The 17,799-nt window shown below is 45.7% G+C and overlaps 5 protein-coding genes across 6 annotated transcripts; 4 read left to right on the forward strand and 1 right to left on the reverse strand.

Annotated features, from left to right (window-relative positions):
• Positions 1 to 1,830: 1,830 nt before the first annotated feature.
• On the forward strand, positions 1,831 to 6,281 carry stmA (Protein EFR3 homolog stmA). 2 transcript variants are annotated; one of them, XM_017250701.3, is made up of 8 exons: positions 1,831 to 2,132; positions 3,087 to 3,291; positions 3,345 to 3,498; positions 3,556 to 3,801; positions 4,120 to 4,250; positions 4,319 to 5,182; positions 5,247 to 5,871; positions 5,939 to 6,281. In XM_017250701.3, exons 1-8 carry the CDS (start codon positions 2,048 to 2,050, stop codon positions 6,089 to 6,091), a joined length of 2,463 nt encoding a protein of 820 aa, XP_017106190.2. In that variant the 5' UTR covers positions 1,831 to 2,047; the 3' UTR covers positions 6,092 to 6,281. The 2 variants fall into 2 exon arrangements, with proteins under 2 accessions (XP_017106190.2, XP_043066326.1); XM_043210391.2 differs by lacking the exon at positions 1,831 to 2,132 and adding an exon at positions 2,462 to 2,618.
• A 31-nt stretch (positions 6,282 to 6,312) lies between these two features.
• On the forward strand, positions 6,313 to 6,778 carry LOC108131688 (uncharacterized). The gene has a single exon (XM_017250704.3). The coding sequence runs from the start codon at positions 6,316 to 6,318 to the stop codon at positions 6,757 to 6,759; it is 444 nt and encodes a 147-aa protein (XP_017106193.2). The 5' UTR covers positions 6,313 to 6,315; the 3' UTR covers positions 6,760 to 6,778.
• Positions 6,773 to 11,225, reverse strand: gcl (germ cell-less). Its single transcript, XM_017250703.3, has 4 exons — positions 11,029 to 11,225; positions 9,037 to 9,199; positions 8,032 to 8,979; positions 6,773 to 7,970 (listed from the first exon to the last, which is right to left on the reverse strand). Exons 2-4 carry the CDS (start codon positions 9,168 to 9,170, stop codon positions 7,343 to 7,345), a joined length of 1,710 nt encoding a protein of 569 aa, XP_017106192.1. The 5' UTR covers positions 9,171 to 9,199; positions 11,029 to 11,225; the 3' UTR covers positions 6,773 to 7,342.
• A 383-nt stretch (positions 11,226 to 11,608) lies between these two features.
• LOC108131728 (tetraspanning orphan receptor) lies at positions 11,609 to 17,794 on the forward strand. Its single transcript, XM_017250766.3, has 5 exons — positions 11,609 to 11,761; positions 11,991 to 12,197; positions 15,752 to 15,941; positions 16,002 to 16,140; positions 16,205 to 17,794. The coding sequence occupies exons 2-5, from the start codon at positions 12,006 to 12,008 to the stop codon at positions 17,010 to 17,012; spliced, it is 1,329 nt and encodes a 442-aa protein (XP_017106255.2). The 5' UTR covers positions 11,609 to 11,761; positions 11,991 to 12,005; the 3' UTR covers positions 17,013 to 17,794.
• On the forward strand, positions 12,944 to 15,645 carry LOC108131727 (uncharacterized). The gene is made up of 2 exons (XM_017250765.3): positions 12,944 to 13,930; positions 13,985 to 15,645. The coding sequence occupies exons 1-2, from the start codon at positions 13,633 to 13,635 to the stop codon at positions 15,469 to 15,471; spliced, it is 1,785 nt and encodes a 594-aa protein (XP_017106254.2). The 5' UTR covers positions 12,944 to 13,632; the 3' UTR covers positions 15,472 to 15,645.
• Positions 17,795 to 17,799: the final 5 nt, after the last annotated feature.

Below are 17,799 nucleotides of genomic sequence, written 5' to 3' on the forward strand. Positions count from 1 at the left end.
ATATGCTCAGAACTTAACGCTGGGAAATCTCCAGCCTACAGTCCATCATCTCTAACTCGAATTTTCATGAAATTTAAAACACAATAAATCTTTATAAAGATCTTTTGGTATTTGCATTTTTTACGCTTCAAATATAAATACAAGTTCCAGTTTAAGTCTCGTTTGAGGTCTTATCACTGGCACTGTATTATGTGACAGAAGGTTTTACTCTTGGACGTCCGACTGTATCCACATGTTCATATTTTTGCGCGTTTATAGCCACACACTTGAATATTTGAATATCACAGTAATTAATCAAAAAGTCACAGAAGTAAGCAGCCCATTCAAATAAATCATCGATCGTCATCGTCGGTCAAGAAACTATAAAGCACGTCCACTTCGCCCGCCAGCCACCACCTTCGGCCCCTTCATCCAAAACCAAAGGAGTCCATTTGGGATTAATAAAGTTGTCAACCCACGAAACTGGCGTGTGAAGCGCTCTTTGAAGTACACAAAAAAATACAAAAACAAACTGGCTTTTTAATCAAAAACTTTATTTTGATAAAAATTTAAGAACTTTTCTTATGGTTTTAGGAACTATGCAATACATAGAAATTGTAATAAGAATATTGTTTCTTGTTAATTTTCTTCAAGTGTATACTCATTTTTTTGCCTTCAAGTACACATTTTGCATTCCGAATTCAAGTATTTAATTGTAAGCCCAATATAACGGTAAAAAAAACGAAGGCTACGGAGTTTTCGACCCACTACCCCTATGTCCACCTCTAGCTCCAATTCCACTGCTCCAATTTAGGAAGGAAATTGATACGGGCGACTTAATCCGTGCCCTTAATCATTCCCGTTTGGATTAAAGTTTAAAATCCAAGAAAAAAGCATGGAACACCCTACGTAGAGGTTTCGAAACCAATTCTTAATTCCAACCGCGATGCGTTCAGCAAAACTTTGGCTCTTATACTCTTTTGGTAGTATTCCCGTATGATAACTTACCGGCTAATTAGTCCTTCCTTTGGAAGTTTGGGGTTATAAGGTGTTGAATATAATTCAAGTGTTGTAAAACAATTTAAGAAACTTTGATAAGCGAAAGCTCCATTATGGGCCTAAAGCTTCATAATGATGGGGAAAAGGGGGAGGAAAACTTTTGGCGAGACAGTTATAAAACGGTTTAATTTAAATAAACAGCCAGGTGGCAGGAAGGAAAATATTAAATAGTTAAGTAACCAAACAAGGAAAACTATTATTTGTAATTGCATTTCATTGGAACAAAGGTAGGGATGATTGACCCCCTTAATGACTCATTTAATTAATAAATTCCATTGTAAACAACGTTTCATAGAGAGATTAAAGGTCTTGTTGCGTTGCCCAGCCGCGATCCTTTGCCCTTTTGCACTCCAGTCGAATTCCGAGAGCTGCTACTGCAGGACTAGTCCAGGTTCTTGGCTGATGCCTTCCTGCGGCCAATGGTTGGTTCACTGGAGCAGTAGGCACTGCGAACAGGTCCGCCATTTGGTGGTGGCCATACCACCTGCTCTTGGCTTGGAAGCTCGGGTCGTTCGGGAAGCCACCTTCGGGTCGTAGGCCAATGCGAAGCCTCAAAAGTGTGCTAAGCTTTTGTGCGAAAAACACACATTTTCCATTCAGTTTGTTGTTCTCGCTGTGTGCGGTTTAAGTTTTTGTTATCACAAATTTTCATCCTTAATTGATCAATTTTTGTTGGCCAAAGTATTTGCAGTATTATTAATAAAAGTAGGCAACTTAGGAAACTCGAATTACGCGTTGAATTAGTATTCATTACAGAGTGTCAGCTAAAAATGTGAAAATGGCATTATTTGGCCAAACAAAACCTGTGATATAAGCTACCCATTATAGAAAGCTCCATTGCGAGCGAATCCGAGCTTTGCTCCCGTTAGTCGGGACATCAGCTGACCCGGAGCAACAACAAATAGCAGCTAAAAAAAGGACAACATTTCGCGCTAAAAATAACTAAAGTTCATGGTCAACGTCCTCACGGAGAGTATGCCAATTTCTTTTGGCAAAAATAACATTTAAAATGGCCCTGATACGTTGCTGCTTCGAGCCGCCAGAATTACCCGAGTTCTTTGACAGTTTCGTGCAAAGATGCACGGATCCAAGTTGTAAGTATACGAGAATCCTATAAAAATATAGCTTAGTTAAGGAAAAATAATTGTGTTTTTAGTAAAAATTATATTTAAAACTAAAATGTAAAGTGTTTGGATAAGGAATATTTATAATTTATTAAGTCCTAATGGTGTTACTTAGTCATCTACACCATCTCTACCAATTTATTTTAGAGACAAATTTTAATTTTTAATTGGAATTTTAATTTTACTCAAATAAGTTTAAAAAATAAAGCTTTAAAAAATAAACGGAATCATGCCCAGTTCCCTCATGCCTGATTCATGCAGGAATAGTCTGCGCGGCGTTGCCAGACTGTCAGTTGCCCGGCCAATTAGGCAACGCCATACACCGAATCAATATCTGGCAGCACTAGACAAAGTTTCCTTGTATCACGATAAAGTTGAAGCGTTTTATTTATCTTATGCCGTGATAACGGCCCCGAGAAACAAATTACGTGTTAGCAGCGGACGCCGTCATGCCTGGTAAGCGTTTTGGGGGGCAGGTGATATTGGGACTGGAGCGTTCCGTGCCACGGACCATTGAGCGAATTGACCTCGACACCAACACACAAATAATATCCAAGCTATTGGCGAGGAATGACGACACCTTTCAAATCGATGGAGTAAAGTTTTTAGGGGCTGGGCAGGAAGGAGGAAGTGCGGAAACGATGAGCAGTCCAATCACTCAGCTTGGCACACATATGCACAGTTGCAAAGGGGGGAGACGGACACGCGACTAAGGGCAATCCGAACAGCAAAACTATGGTCCGCGGAGCAATTATCGCGATAAGATTAAGCGGAAAATGGTGGTCGCACCCACACGACCTGAGCGATTTTCACAAGCTCACCACTCCGTCGGCGAGAGAGGCGGCACCATGTTCACGTACCGCTGCCTCCGGGTCTGCCTGCCAAATCCCTCTAATCGCTGTGCCTTTCCTTGTGCCGTTCTAGGCTGCTGTGGGTGCTGCTCGGCCCTGAGGCCGCGCTACAAGCGCCTGGTCGACAACATCTTTCCCGTTAATCCAGAGGATGGTCTGGTTAAGTCGAACATGGAGAAGCTTACCTTCTATTCGCTCAGCTCACCAGACAAGCTGGATCGAATTGGCGAATACTTGTACCAGAAGGCCACCAAGGACATTAACCGAAAGCGTTACAAGTGAGTTTCCTATGGATAAACTTTGATCTTTACTAAATTCTAAATACCCACAGGCTGGCTGAAATTGCTATGGAGGCCATGGACCTGCTGCTCCAGGCCTGTCATGCCCAGACCACTCTCAACCTTTTCGTGGAGTCGTTTCTGCGCATGGTACAGAAGCTGCTGGAGGACTCAAACCCAAACCTGAAGATAATGGCAACCAATTCGGTAAGTGACTGCTCATGACAGCAAAAAGAAGCTTCTCTTACCATCCTGACCTTTCAGTTTGTAAAGTTCGCCAACATCAATGAGGACACCCCTTCATACCATCGTCGGTACGACTTCTTCATCTCGAAGTTTTCGTCGATGTGCCACAGCGACGCGGCCAGTTTACGGGATAGCCTGAGACTAGCTGGAATCAAGGGCCTGCAAGGAGTCATCCGCAAAACCGTCTCCGACGACCTGGTGGAGAACATTTGGGAGGCCCAGCACATGGAGAAGATTGTGCCATCGCTGCTGTTTAATATGCAGGTTCGTAGTGCGAGGGTTGGGACTCGCCAAACCGATAGGAAATGTCTGTCCCATTGGCTGATTACTGAACTAATTTCGATGTATTTTGCATTTCGTTTTCGTGTATTTGTTAATGCAAACCAAACCCAAACTAACCACAACACAACCAACACACAACAATAACCAAACAGTTTTGTGTAAACGTTATGTTCGTGAAGAAAAATTTACTGGCGGTAATGATTCGAATTTTACCATTATATAAGCATAGTGAATGTTGATTAGAGCCTCACCCCTTAATGTTCCAGTAAAAACTAATGAGATTTTTGTTTCCCAACGCAGTCGGGCGATCTCACTCCCGTTGAAGACGCCACCAATGTAACGCCGCCGGCACTGGCCGAGGAAGTACTCCGAGAACTGGTGGGTCGCGCCTCCTTTGGACACATTCGAAGTGTTCTCAAGCCGTTGCTGACGTAAGTGACTTACGCGGATGCATTCCCCACAGACTCTAATCAGTTAATCACCCCCTTCTTATCAACAGTCATTTGGACCGTCATGAGCTATGGGTGCCGAACACTTTTGCGATTCATACATTCCGTATTGTTATGATCTCCATCCAGCCTCAGTACTCGTACACTGTGGTGGAGACGCTGATGCAGCATCTTGATAGCAACTTCAAGTCTTCGCCCAAAACACGTACATCGCTGGCGGTTGTGCTGTCGAAGATTATCGCCATAGCGGCGGGCGAAAGTGTTGGACCATCCGCCCTAGACATCATCAATAACCTGCTGACCCATCTGCGGACCAGCGTCAGCACCACCACCGAGATAACGCCGGAGGAGTCGCAGTACCAGGAGGCGCTGATCAATGCTTTGGGAGAGTTCGCCAACCACCATCCGGACTATCAAAAGATCGAAATCATGCTGTTCATCATGAACACGGTGCCCGATCTTTCGAAGAAAAGTCGAGGCGATCAGATGCTCCAGAATATACTGCTCAAGTCGCTGCTCAAAGTTGGCACCCAGTACAGCACTGTGTCGTTTGAGAAGGCGTTCCCAGCCTCTTTCCTGCAGCCACTGCTGAAGATGGCACGGGCCCCTCACGATCCCACTCGAATGGTTGTAATGCAGATCTTCCAGGCTCTGCTCGACCGCCACCAGAACGAACAGGTGCTCAGCAGCGTCTCAGTGAAGCCCTATCCGGCGCTGTCTCAGGAACCGCCATCCCGCTCCGACATAATCTTCACGCACAAATACGGAGCTAACATCATGCAGGCGCTCATCGACAGCATGGCCCTATCGGATCGTGTTGATGCTCTGACCTCCAGCTTCAACACCGCCGCCCTGCTCATCGTCGAGATGTCCTGCAACGAAACAGTACAGGAATTCCTGCTATTCATTCTGGGGTGAGTCATCCAACTTACATTGGGGAGCAATAAAATCTAACCTTTACTTTATGTTCCCTTTCAGCATTCAGCAGGTGGCGAGCACTGTGGACACCCTGGGAAATGTGCATAAATGCAATTTGCACGCCATATCCATTTCCCTGTTGGTGCTCATTTCGCGAGTAAGTGGTATTAACAACCTCCTTGACTACGCCCAGAAAATAGTGGACGCGCGGCGCGAGGAAGCCACCCACTACCTACCACCTCTGCTGGAACCCAAGAAAATGTCTGGCAAGAACCTGAACCTGGCCCTGCCACACCTGGCCATCGATAAACTAGCGTTGGGAGAGTGCTTGCAGAACGCGGGCATGGATGCCCAACGCCTAAATACTGGCACTCCGTACACTCTTAACCAGACGGACCACCCGGGTCACCGCCACTCATGGGTAGAGTCCGTCAGCACCCAGCTAACGCAGCGAAACAGCTCTGCAGACCTCACCGTCTACAATGGGGACGTGGACAGCGTGAGCAGTTCACCAGGTGTCTGCAAGAAGCTTCTAGCACCGGAGTTCAACTTTGAGGCTATGAAGCGGGCTCTGGCAGAACCCACGGAGGCCGCCAAGAGGGAGCAGCGAGAACGTCAAATGCAGATTGTTCGGAACTTCCGAGAAGGCGAATTCGATGATCTGATGAGACGCACTGAACCCAAGGTGAGTTATTGAAACTCAAACTACTATCGTTATGTAAAAATTAATGCTCCTCTTCATCTGTTTCCAGCACGATCTCATCCAGAATCGTCTAAACGAGCTTTTCAATTCCCTGGCCGTGGAACGACAAATCACGCAGAGCGACAATAAGGCGGCTCAACTGCAGGCGAGCAACGAGAAGCCCATCTACGAGACGAACTTCCCCGAACTCTTTTATTACTAAATGGTATTATTCTGTACGGAATCAATGTATATTTATAATCCGAAAGCGAATTTGTTTGGTGTGTATATGGGAGTTAGATAAATTTTATTAAATTTTTCGTTGTTAATTGCAAACAATTGAATTGTTAAAATACCCGGCATATGTACTTTGCATTAATTGTTATACAAATATAATATATATGTATACGCAATTGTTGGGGTATCTAGTCAAAATTTTAGACCAAAATGGGACGGGCTGAAACCAAGTGTCGGAGGAGATGGAAGCCCAGTGCAGGAATCTGCAAGGCAACTCTGACCCAACTGTGCGATGCTGGGGAACAGGTTTATAGAGGCGGCGGACGTAACCCTTTCTTCAGGTTTTTGACACACTTCCGGAGGTGCAACAGGGAATGGCTGAGAGGTCTGCCATCGAATGAGGTGTCTGTCATGGCAGGCACAGTGTGGAGGTGTATGAGCCCGGCGGAGAAGGAACCCTATGTGATAGCAGCCCGCAAGTCCAGCTACGTGTACTGGACGCGAAGCCAAAGGATAAATTGGGTTCTGAAAAGACTACGAGATGTGTGTGCCAAGGGTCTGAACCAAAGCCAGTCCAGTTGGGTGGTACTGAAGGCCATAATGTCCTGGCGACAGTGTGTACTACAAGACCTGTTCAATTTTGAAGTCGAATAAAAATTCGTAGTAGTTGTAATTAGATGTAAACTTTAATAAATCACTCAAGGTAATGGTTACTGTGCGTACATGAAGCGAGTAAAAATGTGTTAGGACAATTGGTTAGATGCGTTGAACAAACATTTTCCGAATACGCTCTTATTTTAGTTACTTTGCCACGTTACTTGTTACTTAAACATAACAATCACATCTTTAGACGCCGAATCTTTAAAACCTACGTTATGCAACATCTACGTACGTACGTGTGCGAGGGCACTAGAGTGTGCTCTTACTCTAAAAAAATTGATAGTCCTTGGTTGGCCATTATTACAATATAATAATGATGTAAACGATATACAAAAATATATAGATTTGCGCATACCAGACGATCTCTGATACGCTAGTGATGAATGTACAATTATGCTGATTGGATTGATTGAACCGGCATCCGATGGAGTGCCAATCGCAATGGCGATAAAAGAATTTACAATTAAAAACTACATCGATTCCCGAAAACAACGTTAACGAGTTAATGAACAAAAAGTGGTGGTACTGGTAGTGCTTGGTTGGGTGGACAACTGGGTGGACAGCTGGAGGAGCGCGCTCAGCACGCCCGGTCGCCGCAAATGGCGTTCGCATCGCTGGCCGACCAGGCGATTCGCGGCCGCGCAGCAGGCGATGACGGCGTCGATGGTCCAGAGTCGCCAATAAAGACTGCCGAGTCGTCGGCACTGGCTGGCGTGAGTGGTCTTTCGCAGTCGGCACCAATTTCCGAAATCGGATCAGACAGAGACGTTGTCCCATCCTCGGTATACGGCACAACCTCCTTGAAGCTTTGATTCGGCGGATTCACCACCAACATGTTGATGGAAATTAGGAGCGGGTGCACCAACTTTGGATCGAGCACCATTAGCGGCACCTCCTCGTTCTTCTCCAGGCTCAGGGTGCAAATCTCGGAGGTCTGTGTGAACACAGGCTGACGGCGGGCATTGATCGAGGTCACCGTGGTCCGAACCATGAACTTTCTCCGCGTCTGCAGGCTCAGCACCCTTTCGTGTTCGTGCCTGTGGTGGCGACGAATATTGAGCCTGCGCGAGTCCATTATCAAGATGAGATCCATGCCAAAGTTGAAGCCTGTCCAGCGCCATTTTTGGTAGCCAGGCTCGAGCAAGAGGCGCCCACACCGCATGCAATTTTCGAAGAACTGCTCGTCGTCCAACTGCGTCGGACTGCTACATTTTAGGAAAGACAATGGTATAGTTCATGATGAATACAGTAACTCAGTAGTCTTACCAATCCTCCTGCCCGTGATCAATCCGCAGCAACGCCTCCCAATGGCTGTGAATGTGACGATAGAGCCACTCTTTGGGTATTATGTTGTCATTGTATATGATCTTCAAATCCATGTAGTGGTTCGTCAGGTACTGGGTGCGGAGCCTCTGAAAGACACGAATGTACGGCTGGCCCTCTGGCGTTGCCAGGAACGACCGCTCCTCCATGCGGTTAGTAAAATACGTCCACTGTACCACGTCCACACTGGGCGTGTGCGTTTCCACACCGGCGTTTGCTAACCGCTCCTGTGTTTTGAGTGCCTCGGCCCGCTGCACCGGGTCTTCGGGGTCATAGTCGGGATGTATCCGCAGAAACATCCATGTGCGTAGAAGTGTATACAACGAGAACTCTGTTTGCATCACATACAGATCGTGGCTGGCTGTCAGAGCGCTCATCAACTCGATGGAGATCTGCCTTAGGAGGTTGGGGAATTTGCTATATATACTCAGCAGGTTGATTTGGAACCACTGGAAGGTGGATTTCTTAACGCCAACGACTCCGTATTGGCAGGCAGCCTCATAGTACTGGATGGCTGTCTCCGGGCTTATGGAGTCTACCATAACCTCGGAGCACTTGTCTATAATGCCGTCCAGATGGAAGAGCGTCGCCGTCGCCAAGACCGGAATGACGTCCGCCGGTTCTATTTCTATCTCATCGGAGTACATCGATCCAAAGACGGCGTCCAGACTGGCCACGGTTATTCGATCGTCGAGGATCGTTATCTGAACAAAGTTTTGCTGTGCCTCCCGCCACGTACCATTGAACATGGTATAGAAGTAGGGACTCTGGCTCAGGTACACCTTGTGCAAGTGCCACACCTTGTCCAGAGCCATGACAGCCACGTCCGAGTTCTGCTGCTCCTTGAACAGGGCTTTGTATATGTACTGGGTGGTGGTTAGCAGCTTTTTCCTACGGAATAAGATCCCATTTAGAAATGGCTATAGGGTATCCATGGAAACTACTCACTTTTTGGGCACAGTGGCGTCCTGTAGGGCCTGGTCATCCGCCCCTGGCGAGGAGTCTGTGCTGCGCCTTCGCTTCCGCCGGCCACTAAAAACGTCGGCTACGTTGCTCTGCATGGATCCCATGATCTGACCCATGGCTCAGCGCTGGTACACGAATTCCCACTCTGAAAAGAACCCAAGTACGCACATTTGAAATATGTTGGCATTTGTTTGTTTACATATTTTTGTAAGGGATCTGGGTCGTGGATTATCGATCTGACAGGTTGCGTGTTGATACCCAACCGGTTGACCCACTTTCGTTCCGCCAAACTGTAACGCCAGTCCCTGTAACCTATCCGGGTGGGTGACAGTTCGCGTGGGTGGTCACAAATAATACCCCAACCCCATAGAGCTTGGGCTCTCTATACAGACGGAAAACGCATCCAATCATTAATGACTATACCGCTCTGTAATGATGATGTCACCGGCCGCGCATCTTGGCCGCGTGCTATAGAGCCCTACAACAGTGGTAATAAAATCCCACGCGAAAGGGGGGAGCCATTAGACATGAAATATTTGATATTTTTGTTGGGTATTCCTTGATTTCCATTTCTGAGAAGGAATGGGACATGATGGGTAAATAGATTGGGTGAATTATTAGCTATGTAAGTAGGTATTTTATCAAGTTTGAGATACCAATAGATAAGAAATGAAAGCCATAAAGAAGTGGTCTTAAACACACGAACTCCACTGTACTTCCAAAAACATTTGTAAGGGGGGCAGGTTCTATAATTAGAACAAGATCAAACGAGAGCGATTCCATACCCATTCGAAGCATTCGTGCTTGGCGGCGGACAATTACTGGAGCTGGACGAATGTTGTAACCATGTCAAGGCCGCAGCGGAAGCAACTCATGCTGCTGCTGGCCATAAATAAACAAACGAACGCACATTAGCGATGTTGCTGTGCTTTCAACACCTCGACGACTCTCATTGATATGGACGACGACGACGAGACAACCTGGCTCTATAATCGTCCAATGATTGAATCTCGAACCCATCTTGGAAAAGTGGTTGGGCGGTGGGTTAAGTGTGGGGTGGGAGGGTTGTTCGCCAGCAGATGGCGAGTTTGTTTTGGTGCGGCGCAGTTCCGAAAACAAAAGTAAACTATCCAAAACCGGTTCCCGGAGCATGTATTTCTTATAAGACCATAACAAGACGGAGGATTGCAGCGCTTCAAATTACGTCATCACTTAAATTCGGAGAGAGTACGAAACGACGGGCGGAGAGCCAGTGCTCTGCAGGGTGGGGAGGCCAAAGGAGCCCTAAAATAACGTCGCCTCTCTAAATATAACTCGATTTTTTCCAGGTCGAAATAGAGAAATTTATGGTTTAAATAAAGAAAATCATGGTTCTTCACTTGAAAATAAAACTAAAGATTATAAACAAAAAAAATAAAATAAATAAAAATAAAAAGTTAATGTTGCCCAAGGAGTTAACGGCTAAATAACGTGGGTAATCGTCGAAAGAAGCCAACAAGCATGGGCGGAGATTCGAACTCGCGTCTTAACGCGTAGGGCACGGGCACTTCCAGCCGTTTAGATAACGGCGCCACCGCAGCTAGAAGGTTGGTAGCGTCCAAAAACGAAGATGTGTGGAGGGTACATTATTTATGACCCCCCAAAACAGCTGTGTGGGCCACTAGGCCCTGTCCGATTGGCAAAAACATTGTTGATTCGCACAACATTTACGACTAGCTGTTGTTTGGCGCTGATAACGTAAAACCGCACATCGTGATATGAAATCTAACCACCACGAGAAACCACCGCACCACCATCACTGTCTAATTCTCTTTATCCCAATTTTCGTAAATGTGCAGAGTGCAGTTAATCAAAGTCTATAAATAGCAAACAAAAGTGAATTCGGTGTGACGTAGTTGGGAAATGCAGCAGGGGTGTGAGCAACAAAGAGAAAACTTGAGAGCACACCGTACAGAACTGATAAACGGAACTTACTGTAAATGTGCAGTTACCGTTACGCTAATTTTTATATAACTGCAATTACACTTCACGTTCACTATTTAGCCGATAAATAAATATAAGCACTGATTATGGTCCGTAGTAGGCGTGCGAGCCCAAGAGTTCAGTTCATTCCCGAGTCTCTCTGTTTTCTGTTTGTATGCAGTTTCCTTCCCTTCCAACATGAGCAAAAACAAACACAGTTCAGTAGTGTTGGAAAGTACCGAGAAGCAGTGATGTCATTTCCGCTTTTTTCTAGAACATTTTTTGATATGAACAGAAAAATTTGATTTTTTTGAAAATGTATCTGAAAAATATAAACATTTTGAAAAAGGGCTGGCATAGGACGAAGATTGGGCACTCTTTAGCAATAATAGCGATGTAACCAAACAATGTATTGCTTTGCCATGTTTTGGGGGTCTTCTAGTCTAGAGCGTCCAGTGCTTTTTTTTTAAATTTATAATAAATAAGCTGTTGATATTATGTAATTAATTTTGTTTTATATTTATTTATATATAATGAGTATTATTGTACACTCAATGTCTGCGCAATAGTTGGCAAAAACCTCGATGTTGCTTCGCTAACTATCGATGTCATCGATGTAGATATCGATGTTTATCCACCACTAATTTTCATCGCTGCGCAGCAGTTAAATAAAATTGAATACACCAAAATTGGACACAAATCGAATTGAAAGTTTGCTCGAGTTGCATTATTTCAGAGACCCGAGGTAGGAAAATAAGTGAATCAAACGAAATTGGCAAATCAATTGCGTAAAGTGTTGGATGGAAAATTTTCAAGGGAACCGTGAAAAGTGGCACACAATAACAAATACACACACGGTTACTTGATTTGATTGCGCGGGTGTATGTGTGTGTGTGCGTGTATGATGGGGCACAGAAATAAACACAATTAATGAAATGCTCTGAACTCTCTATTGCCTTCGTTCTCTTTCACAGTTTGTGGGGCGAGCAATGTTCAGGATCCACTTAAAAATGGGTCCGCAACGCAACCAGCACCACGGCACAACCGCCGCCGCCAACAACAACAATGGCAACAACAATGCCGCTTCCACCAGCAGCAACCTTCGTCACCTGAAGGAGTTTACCTGCTGCTTTGGCCTGCATGTCCATACCGCCACCCTGATGATCGGCTTGTGGCACTTGGTAAGCAAAACTACTAATCCGAATGCCTATGTCTGCCCCTTGACCTTTGAAAGGAGAACCCACGTATACACACCTGTGTGCCATCGGATATACACAAATACTTGCAGTGCCACCCACGCATGCAATTCGCATTGCCTGTGCGAAAAATTTGACCCTGTTCAGTGTCGGCGAAGGGGAAAAATCAATTTCCCAATTGCCCAGTCGCCCGAAAACTGTGACCCGCCAGTGGCTCCCAAACTTCAACTTACTTTCCCCCATTGTGACGTCAATGGGGGGCAGTACGTGACGAAGTAGTGCGTCATTTGATCAAATTTGCGTAAAAATAAGATCAAAGCATGACAATTTTTTCGTGGAGCGGAAGTTTCACCATTGGGGGAAGCTTCATTGTCTAAAACTAACCTTTCACAAGCTCATGACTTTGCATAAGCAATTGCTACACTTGAAAAAAAAGGGGTGGCTCAGTTTTATTAAATAATATTCTTAATATTTTACTCAAATACTTTTAGATTTTTCCCAGTGTAGCTGATCTTCTTATTTCATTTGTGATGCATTTGTTTTGATAATGGGCCTTTATGGGCAGTCAGGTCACGTTTCGCGGCAGAACCCACCGTGCACGTCACATGCGCTACCCCAATGATAACAGTTTGAGCAGCACTGGAGTTATCACCTTCAGAAAAATCGCGAATGCATTTTAGCTGATAACGAGTTTCGGGTGTACGAAGGCCACGATGATTGACTCATTCGCCATGATGACGTTTGGCTGTTGATACATTCCGCTATGCAGATAAGATGCCGCCTGCCGCATATTCAATTTCCTTCGGGGGAAAAATAGGAAAAAATAGTGAAATGAAATGCCGCATCAAAGGTCGACGAGGCGTGTGTTCAAAACAAAGCCATCAACCCGAGATACTTGGACACAAAATCGGATATCCAAGCACGGCCATTTGTGCAAACAGCAACAAGATATTTCCATGAGCTGTTCATTTATTTTTATAAACTACACGTACCTGACGGATGATGTGCAAACATTGACTCCAGCGAGAGTTTACCGTTTACCCTGCCAGTGGGTATGCATATCTTCTTGGGCAACATTCTGATGGGGTCCGCCATAAATTCGAGAATTGTTAATTCACCTGTCAGCTATCAGCCAACAGTTGCAAATCAAATCAAGTGGGTCTCGCTTATCTGTTTTCGGCTTTTACCTTATCACGATGAGCCGCCTGACACACCTGCTAAAAGCACTTGAACGACTTTTAGATGGATAGATTTCAAATGGAGTAAGGTGCCTTTGAATTTTCATTCGTGATCCTAGAGAAACATAATATCCGTTGACATTCCATTCCGAGTTTAGTCAGAATCAAATACAATAGTTTTCTGGTCAGGCACATTCAATCCAATTTCATTTCGGTGTAGGTTTACGATTTATTTCAAAGCAATGTTTCGATCTGGCGACTCCAGTATGTTTGACCCAAGATACTTCTTGGATGACTCTGATGTTAGCAAAGCAAGTAAGACGACAGGAACTGAAGAAGTTTGTTCCGAGGATGGCACGGAGGGCCAAGAGGCGGAACTTGGAGAGACAACGGAAGCAAAGGTTCTATACAAAAGTCCCATCTGGGACTCCAAAGAGGGCGAGTCTTCGGAGGACACTGAGCAGAAGAGTATGTCGACCAATTATCCAGTAGGGGAGCAGTCCGGGAAAAAGCAGCTTAAGGGGTTCTTCAAAAAGATGGGTAAGTCTCAAAAGATGGAGAAAACTGAGCTAAAGGGTCTATTTGAAAGTCCAGCTGATTCCCATGAGGTTGAGGAGCTTTCCGAGAAAGAGAAGGTGTATGATCTATATGCTAGTTCCTCCTTGAGCTCCCTAGGGGACGACCATTCGAAGAATATGGAGCTCGAGTATATGCCGACCGAAGAACATTCTGCTAAAGTGCATCCATCGAAGAATACAGAGCTTATGAGTCTACAATCTACAAGCAGGGCCATTCCCCAAGAGGAGCTAAAGGGTCTAGTTGCAAGCTCCACCGAGTCTAAAGTGGAGAAACCATCAGAGCAAAAAGAACTAAAACGTCTATACATCAGACCAACTTCAAATCGGAGCTGTTCCTCCTCCGAGTTGGGTAATTTGGTGGATGAGGTTGATGATGGCTGCAAACTGAGGGAGCGACCATTGTTCTCGATAGGACACAAAGTACCGGACACCTGGAAGTCGCCGGAACACCGCAAATTCTTTCCCGAGAAGGCCAATCTCTACGACGGAATTGTGGGGCTAGCGCGAGACGGAGTGCAGACAAACTCCATAGTGATCATCGATGAACATAATTTTCCTGTACAACTTCTGATTCTTCAGTGCTATTCTGGCATGTTTCGAGATATCGGCAACGAAATGACTATTGAGTTGCCTGGTGAAATGGTAACTCCGCGCGCCTTTGGCGTTCTCTACGAGTGGATGATCGATACAGAACCGGCCTTGCCGCGGGACGGGCTCTTGGAGGTGCTGCAGGCGTCACATTTCCTGAAAATTCCACAGCTGATCGCCCAATGCGAATCTTGCTTGACCAATAACCTAAAAGAGGCATCTGCCGCGCTGCTGTACTTGGAGGCGAAGGAGCTCAAACTGGACTTCAACCATGAGCAAATGTTACAGCGTATTTCATTGTTTTTTTTAACCTTCGTGGCGTCAAATGAGTTCTTAGGGCTTCTCCTCAAACCACTGTGTAAACTTCTAGCATCCGATCGGGTGGCCGTGAATTCAGAATTGGAAGTTTTCATGGTGGCTGTGCGCTGGTTAAACCATGAGTGGCCAAAGCGCGAGGGAAGCATCGCAAGGGTAGCATCCTTTATTCGTTTTGGATTAATTCAACCCTGGGTGCTAATCCGACTGCAGCAGACGGACAATGAGGCGGTGGAAGTGCAAAGAATCCTGTCCCATCCCCTGGTACGAAAAGGACTCCATGACGGCATTGCCTACACTACCGAGCGAATATTCTATTGCGATGATCGGGAGGCCTTTAAGCAGCATCTCCAGAAGACTGGCGGTAGGCCGCCGAAGCAAAGGACCTGGATTTACGATCGTAACTGTCGTCACCACCACCGTTTGAACTGCAAGCATTCGGTACAATTTTCGTTCGAGACATTCGTGGAGTATTTGAACTATGTGCAGTGCCAGCACCGTGACTACTGGCAATCCTACGAGCTAACAAGTGCCAGCGATGTGTGTCTAAATTGCCAACCAAAGCCAGACGATTCGGAACGTGGCCAAGATAGTGATTAGTTTTGTTGATTTGCTAATGATGTTGGTTACTCAAAAAAATATATATATTTCGATATGAACTCTGACTTTCGAATTATAAACGAAAATTAATAGAATAGATAATGGCTTTCAGATTGTGGAGTCCAAGTGGTCCTCGAAAAACAAAGAAACCTAATAATTGCTTGAAACAATTGAGATAGCTGATTGGGGTGTCTGCTGATATATGTGAAATCGTTCTATAAGCTATATCCTAGACAGAAATTATACCTATATTCCTATTCCTCATTGTTTCTTCTTTCAGTTTTTGAACATCTTGGCTTTGAGCGTCCTGGCAGTTATTTGGCGATATCCCGAGATGATGGACGAGCTAGAGGGTGGTAGCCACGACTCTACAGTGGATCTCAGCGCTCCGGCCCTGCCCACGCCGCTCAGCAAGGTGGATCCCCCCTACGCCTACCGCGATCACTCCTTCAACTACCGTAATCGTTACCGTGAGACTCCAACATACCTCTTTCTTAGGCAAGATTTCTAACTTACTCTTTAATTTGCAGAAAACTTTGACATGGGCGGCTTGGTTTGCACTTGCATGATAGCCATAACCCTAATGATGATCTACGGAGCCATTAAGGGAAAGCCCTCACACTTGCTACCGTTTTTCTGTCTTCAGCTGTTTGATTTTGCCATTACAACGTAAGTGTAGCAACATCTCAACCTAAGAATATTATATTAATCCTTAATACATCTTGTTCTTTAGCCTTACTGCTGCTGGATACTTGTGCTACCTTCAGGCTATTCACCGCATGATCTCCGAGTCGCACCGCTTGCCCTGGCGCGAGAAGCTTCTGGAGCTGCCGCCCGAGGAATTGGTTGTTGTGGTTCTTGTCGTCTTCGTCTGCATTGTTTTCCTTAAGGCCTACTGCATTGGCATCGTCTGGCGTTGCTACAAGTACTTGACCCTGCGCCAGCAGCATGTTCGCACCCTGTTCCCCTTCTTGGAGCCCCCGACTGGAGTACACAACGTGGGCGGATCTTTCGGTGGCGAGGAGCGTGCCTACTCCACGTTGCTGCCCAATTATGATGATGCCATCGCTCAGTATCTGAAACAAGCACCACCGCCGTCTTACCAAGTGGCCATGTCCAATTACCAGGAGGACCAAGGTGCAGAGGCTGGTGGCACTGAGGCCGCTCAGGCAGTGGCTCCTCTTTTTGTGGCCCTTGCTGGAACAGCTACAGCCAATGCTGCCTCCAACACTGATGCCAACCTGGACAACAACAACGATATACCGAACAACAACAACACAATGCACGTGAACGCCAACACGCCGCCGATGCGACGTAGCGACGCCGCCGTGAATGTTAATATCGACGAGGGGTTGGACAACGAGGAGGAGGACTTGGAAGTCATTGACGCGGGCATGGAGGTGATCGGAGGTATACCGCCGCCACCGCCCTACAACGATGTGGCTGATGCTCAGGTGCAGGTCCCCTCTCAGTCGCCGATGCATCGCGAGTCAAACATTCCGGGTCAGGTGCTCGGCGGACGCGACGAAAGCCAGGTCTAAGTTGTGGTTGCAGCTAGTTTGTTCCCCCCTGTCATGCCTGGTGGGTTGTGATCATCACAGGCAGGCAGTCGTGCACCACCTCTCTCCGGATCCCTTTCTTGCCCATTTGGTCTGGTTTCTTACACTCGTCCTCCCCGTAACTATCATTCCCAGGCACACATACGCGGTCTATATAGATGCATAAACGTATTGAGTAGTGTTGTGTTTAGAAAGGCAAAATCCAAACTAGTTTCCGCTTTTAGTCGTCGCTCATTATTGTTGTTTAACTTAACGTACAATTAAGATGCCCTGCCTGGTTGCTGCTCATTGAGTGAACGAAAAACTGAACAAAACCAAATAGAGTTGGCGATGCTGGCTAGAAAAGCTTCAATTCCTTTTCGGCCGGATCTGACCCGAAATTAGCTGCAACAATCTATAAGACACAAACTTTTCGTTTAGCCTGAGTTAGCTCGAGACTATTGCATAGTTGAGGCCCATGTATTTGTTACCGACCGGAGTGTGTCGCTGGCTTGGCAAGCACCTCTACGAACGGAATGGAAGTTCAATGTTTTAAGTTAAGACTCTACGTAAGACTCTATGCATATTGAATACATAGTACTGAATACTGAGCACAGGCATACATAATCCGTAATTATGATGATATATATATCAATGTATTTTACTACTGTGTATTAATACCAGCAACAAAAAGCAGTGTTTTGTGTATGTACATTATCTAAATGTATACTGTATACTAAATATGCAGAGATATTCGAATAAATATTAGTTTATATTTAACTTAATTACT

Source organism: Drosophila bipectinata, chromosome 2R, assembly GCF_030179905.1.
Source record: "Drosophila bipectinata strain 14024-0381.07 chromosome 2R, DbipHiC1v2, whole genome shotgun sequence".
Lineage (NCBI taxonomy): Eukaryota > Metazoa > Arthropoda > Insecta > Diptera > Drosophilidae > Drosophila > Drosophila bipectinata.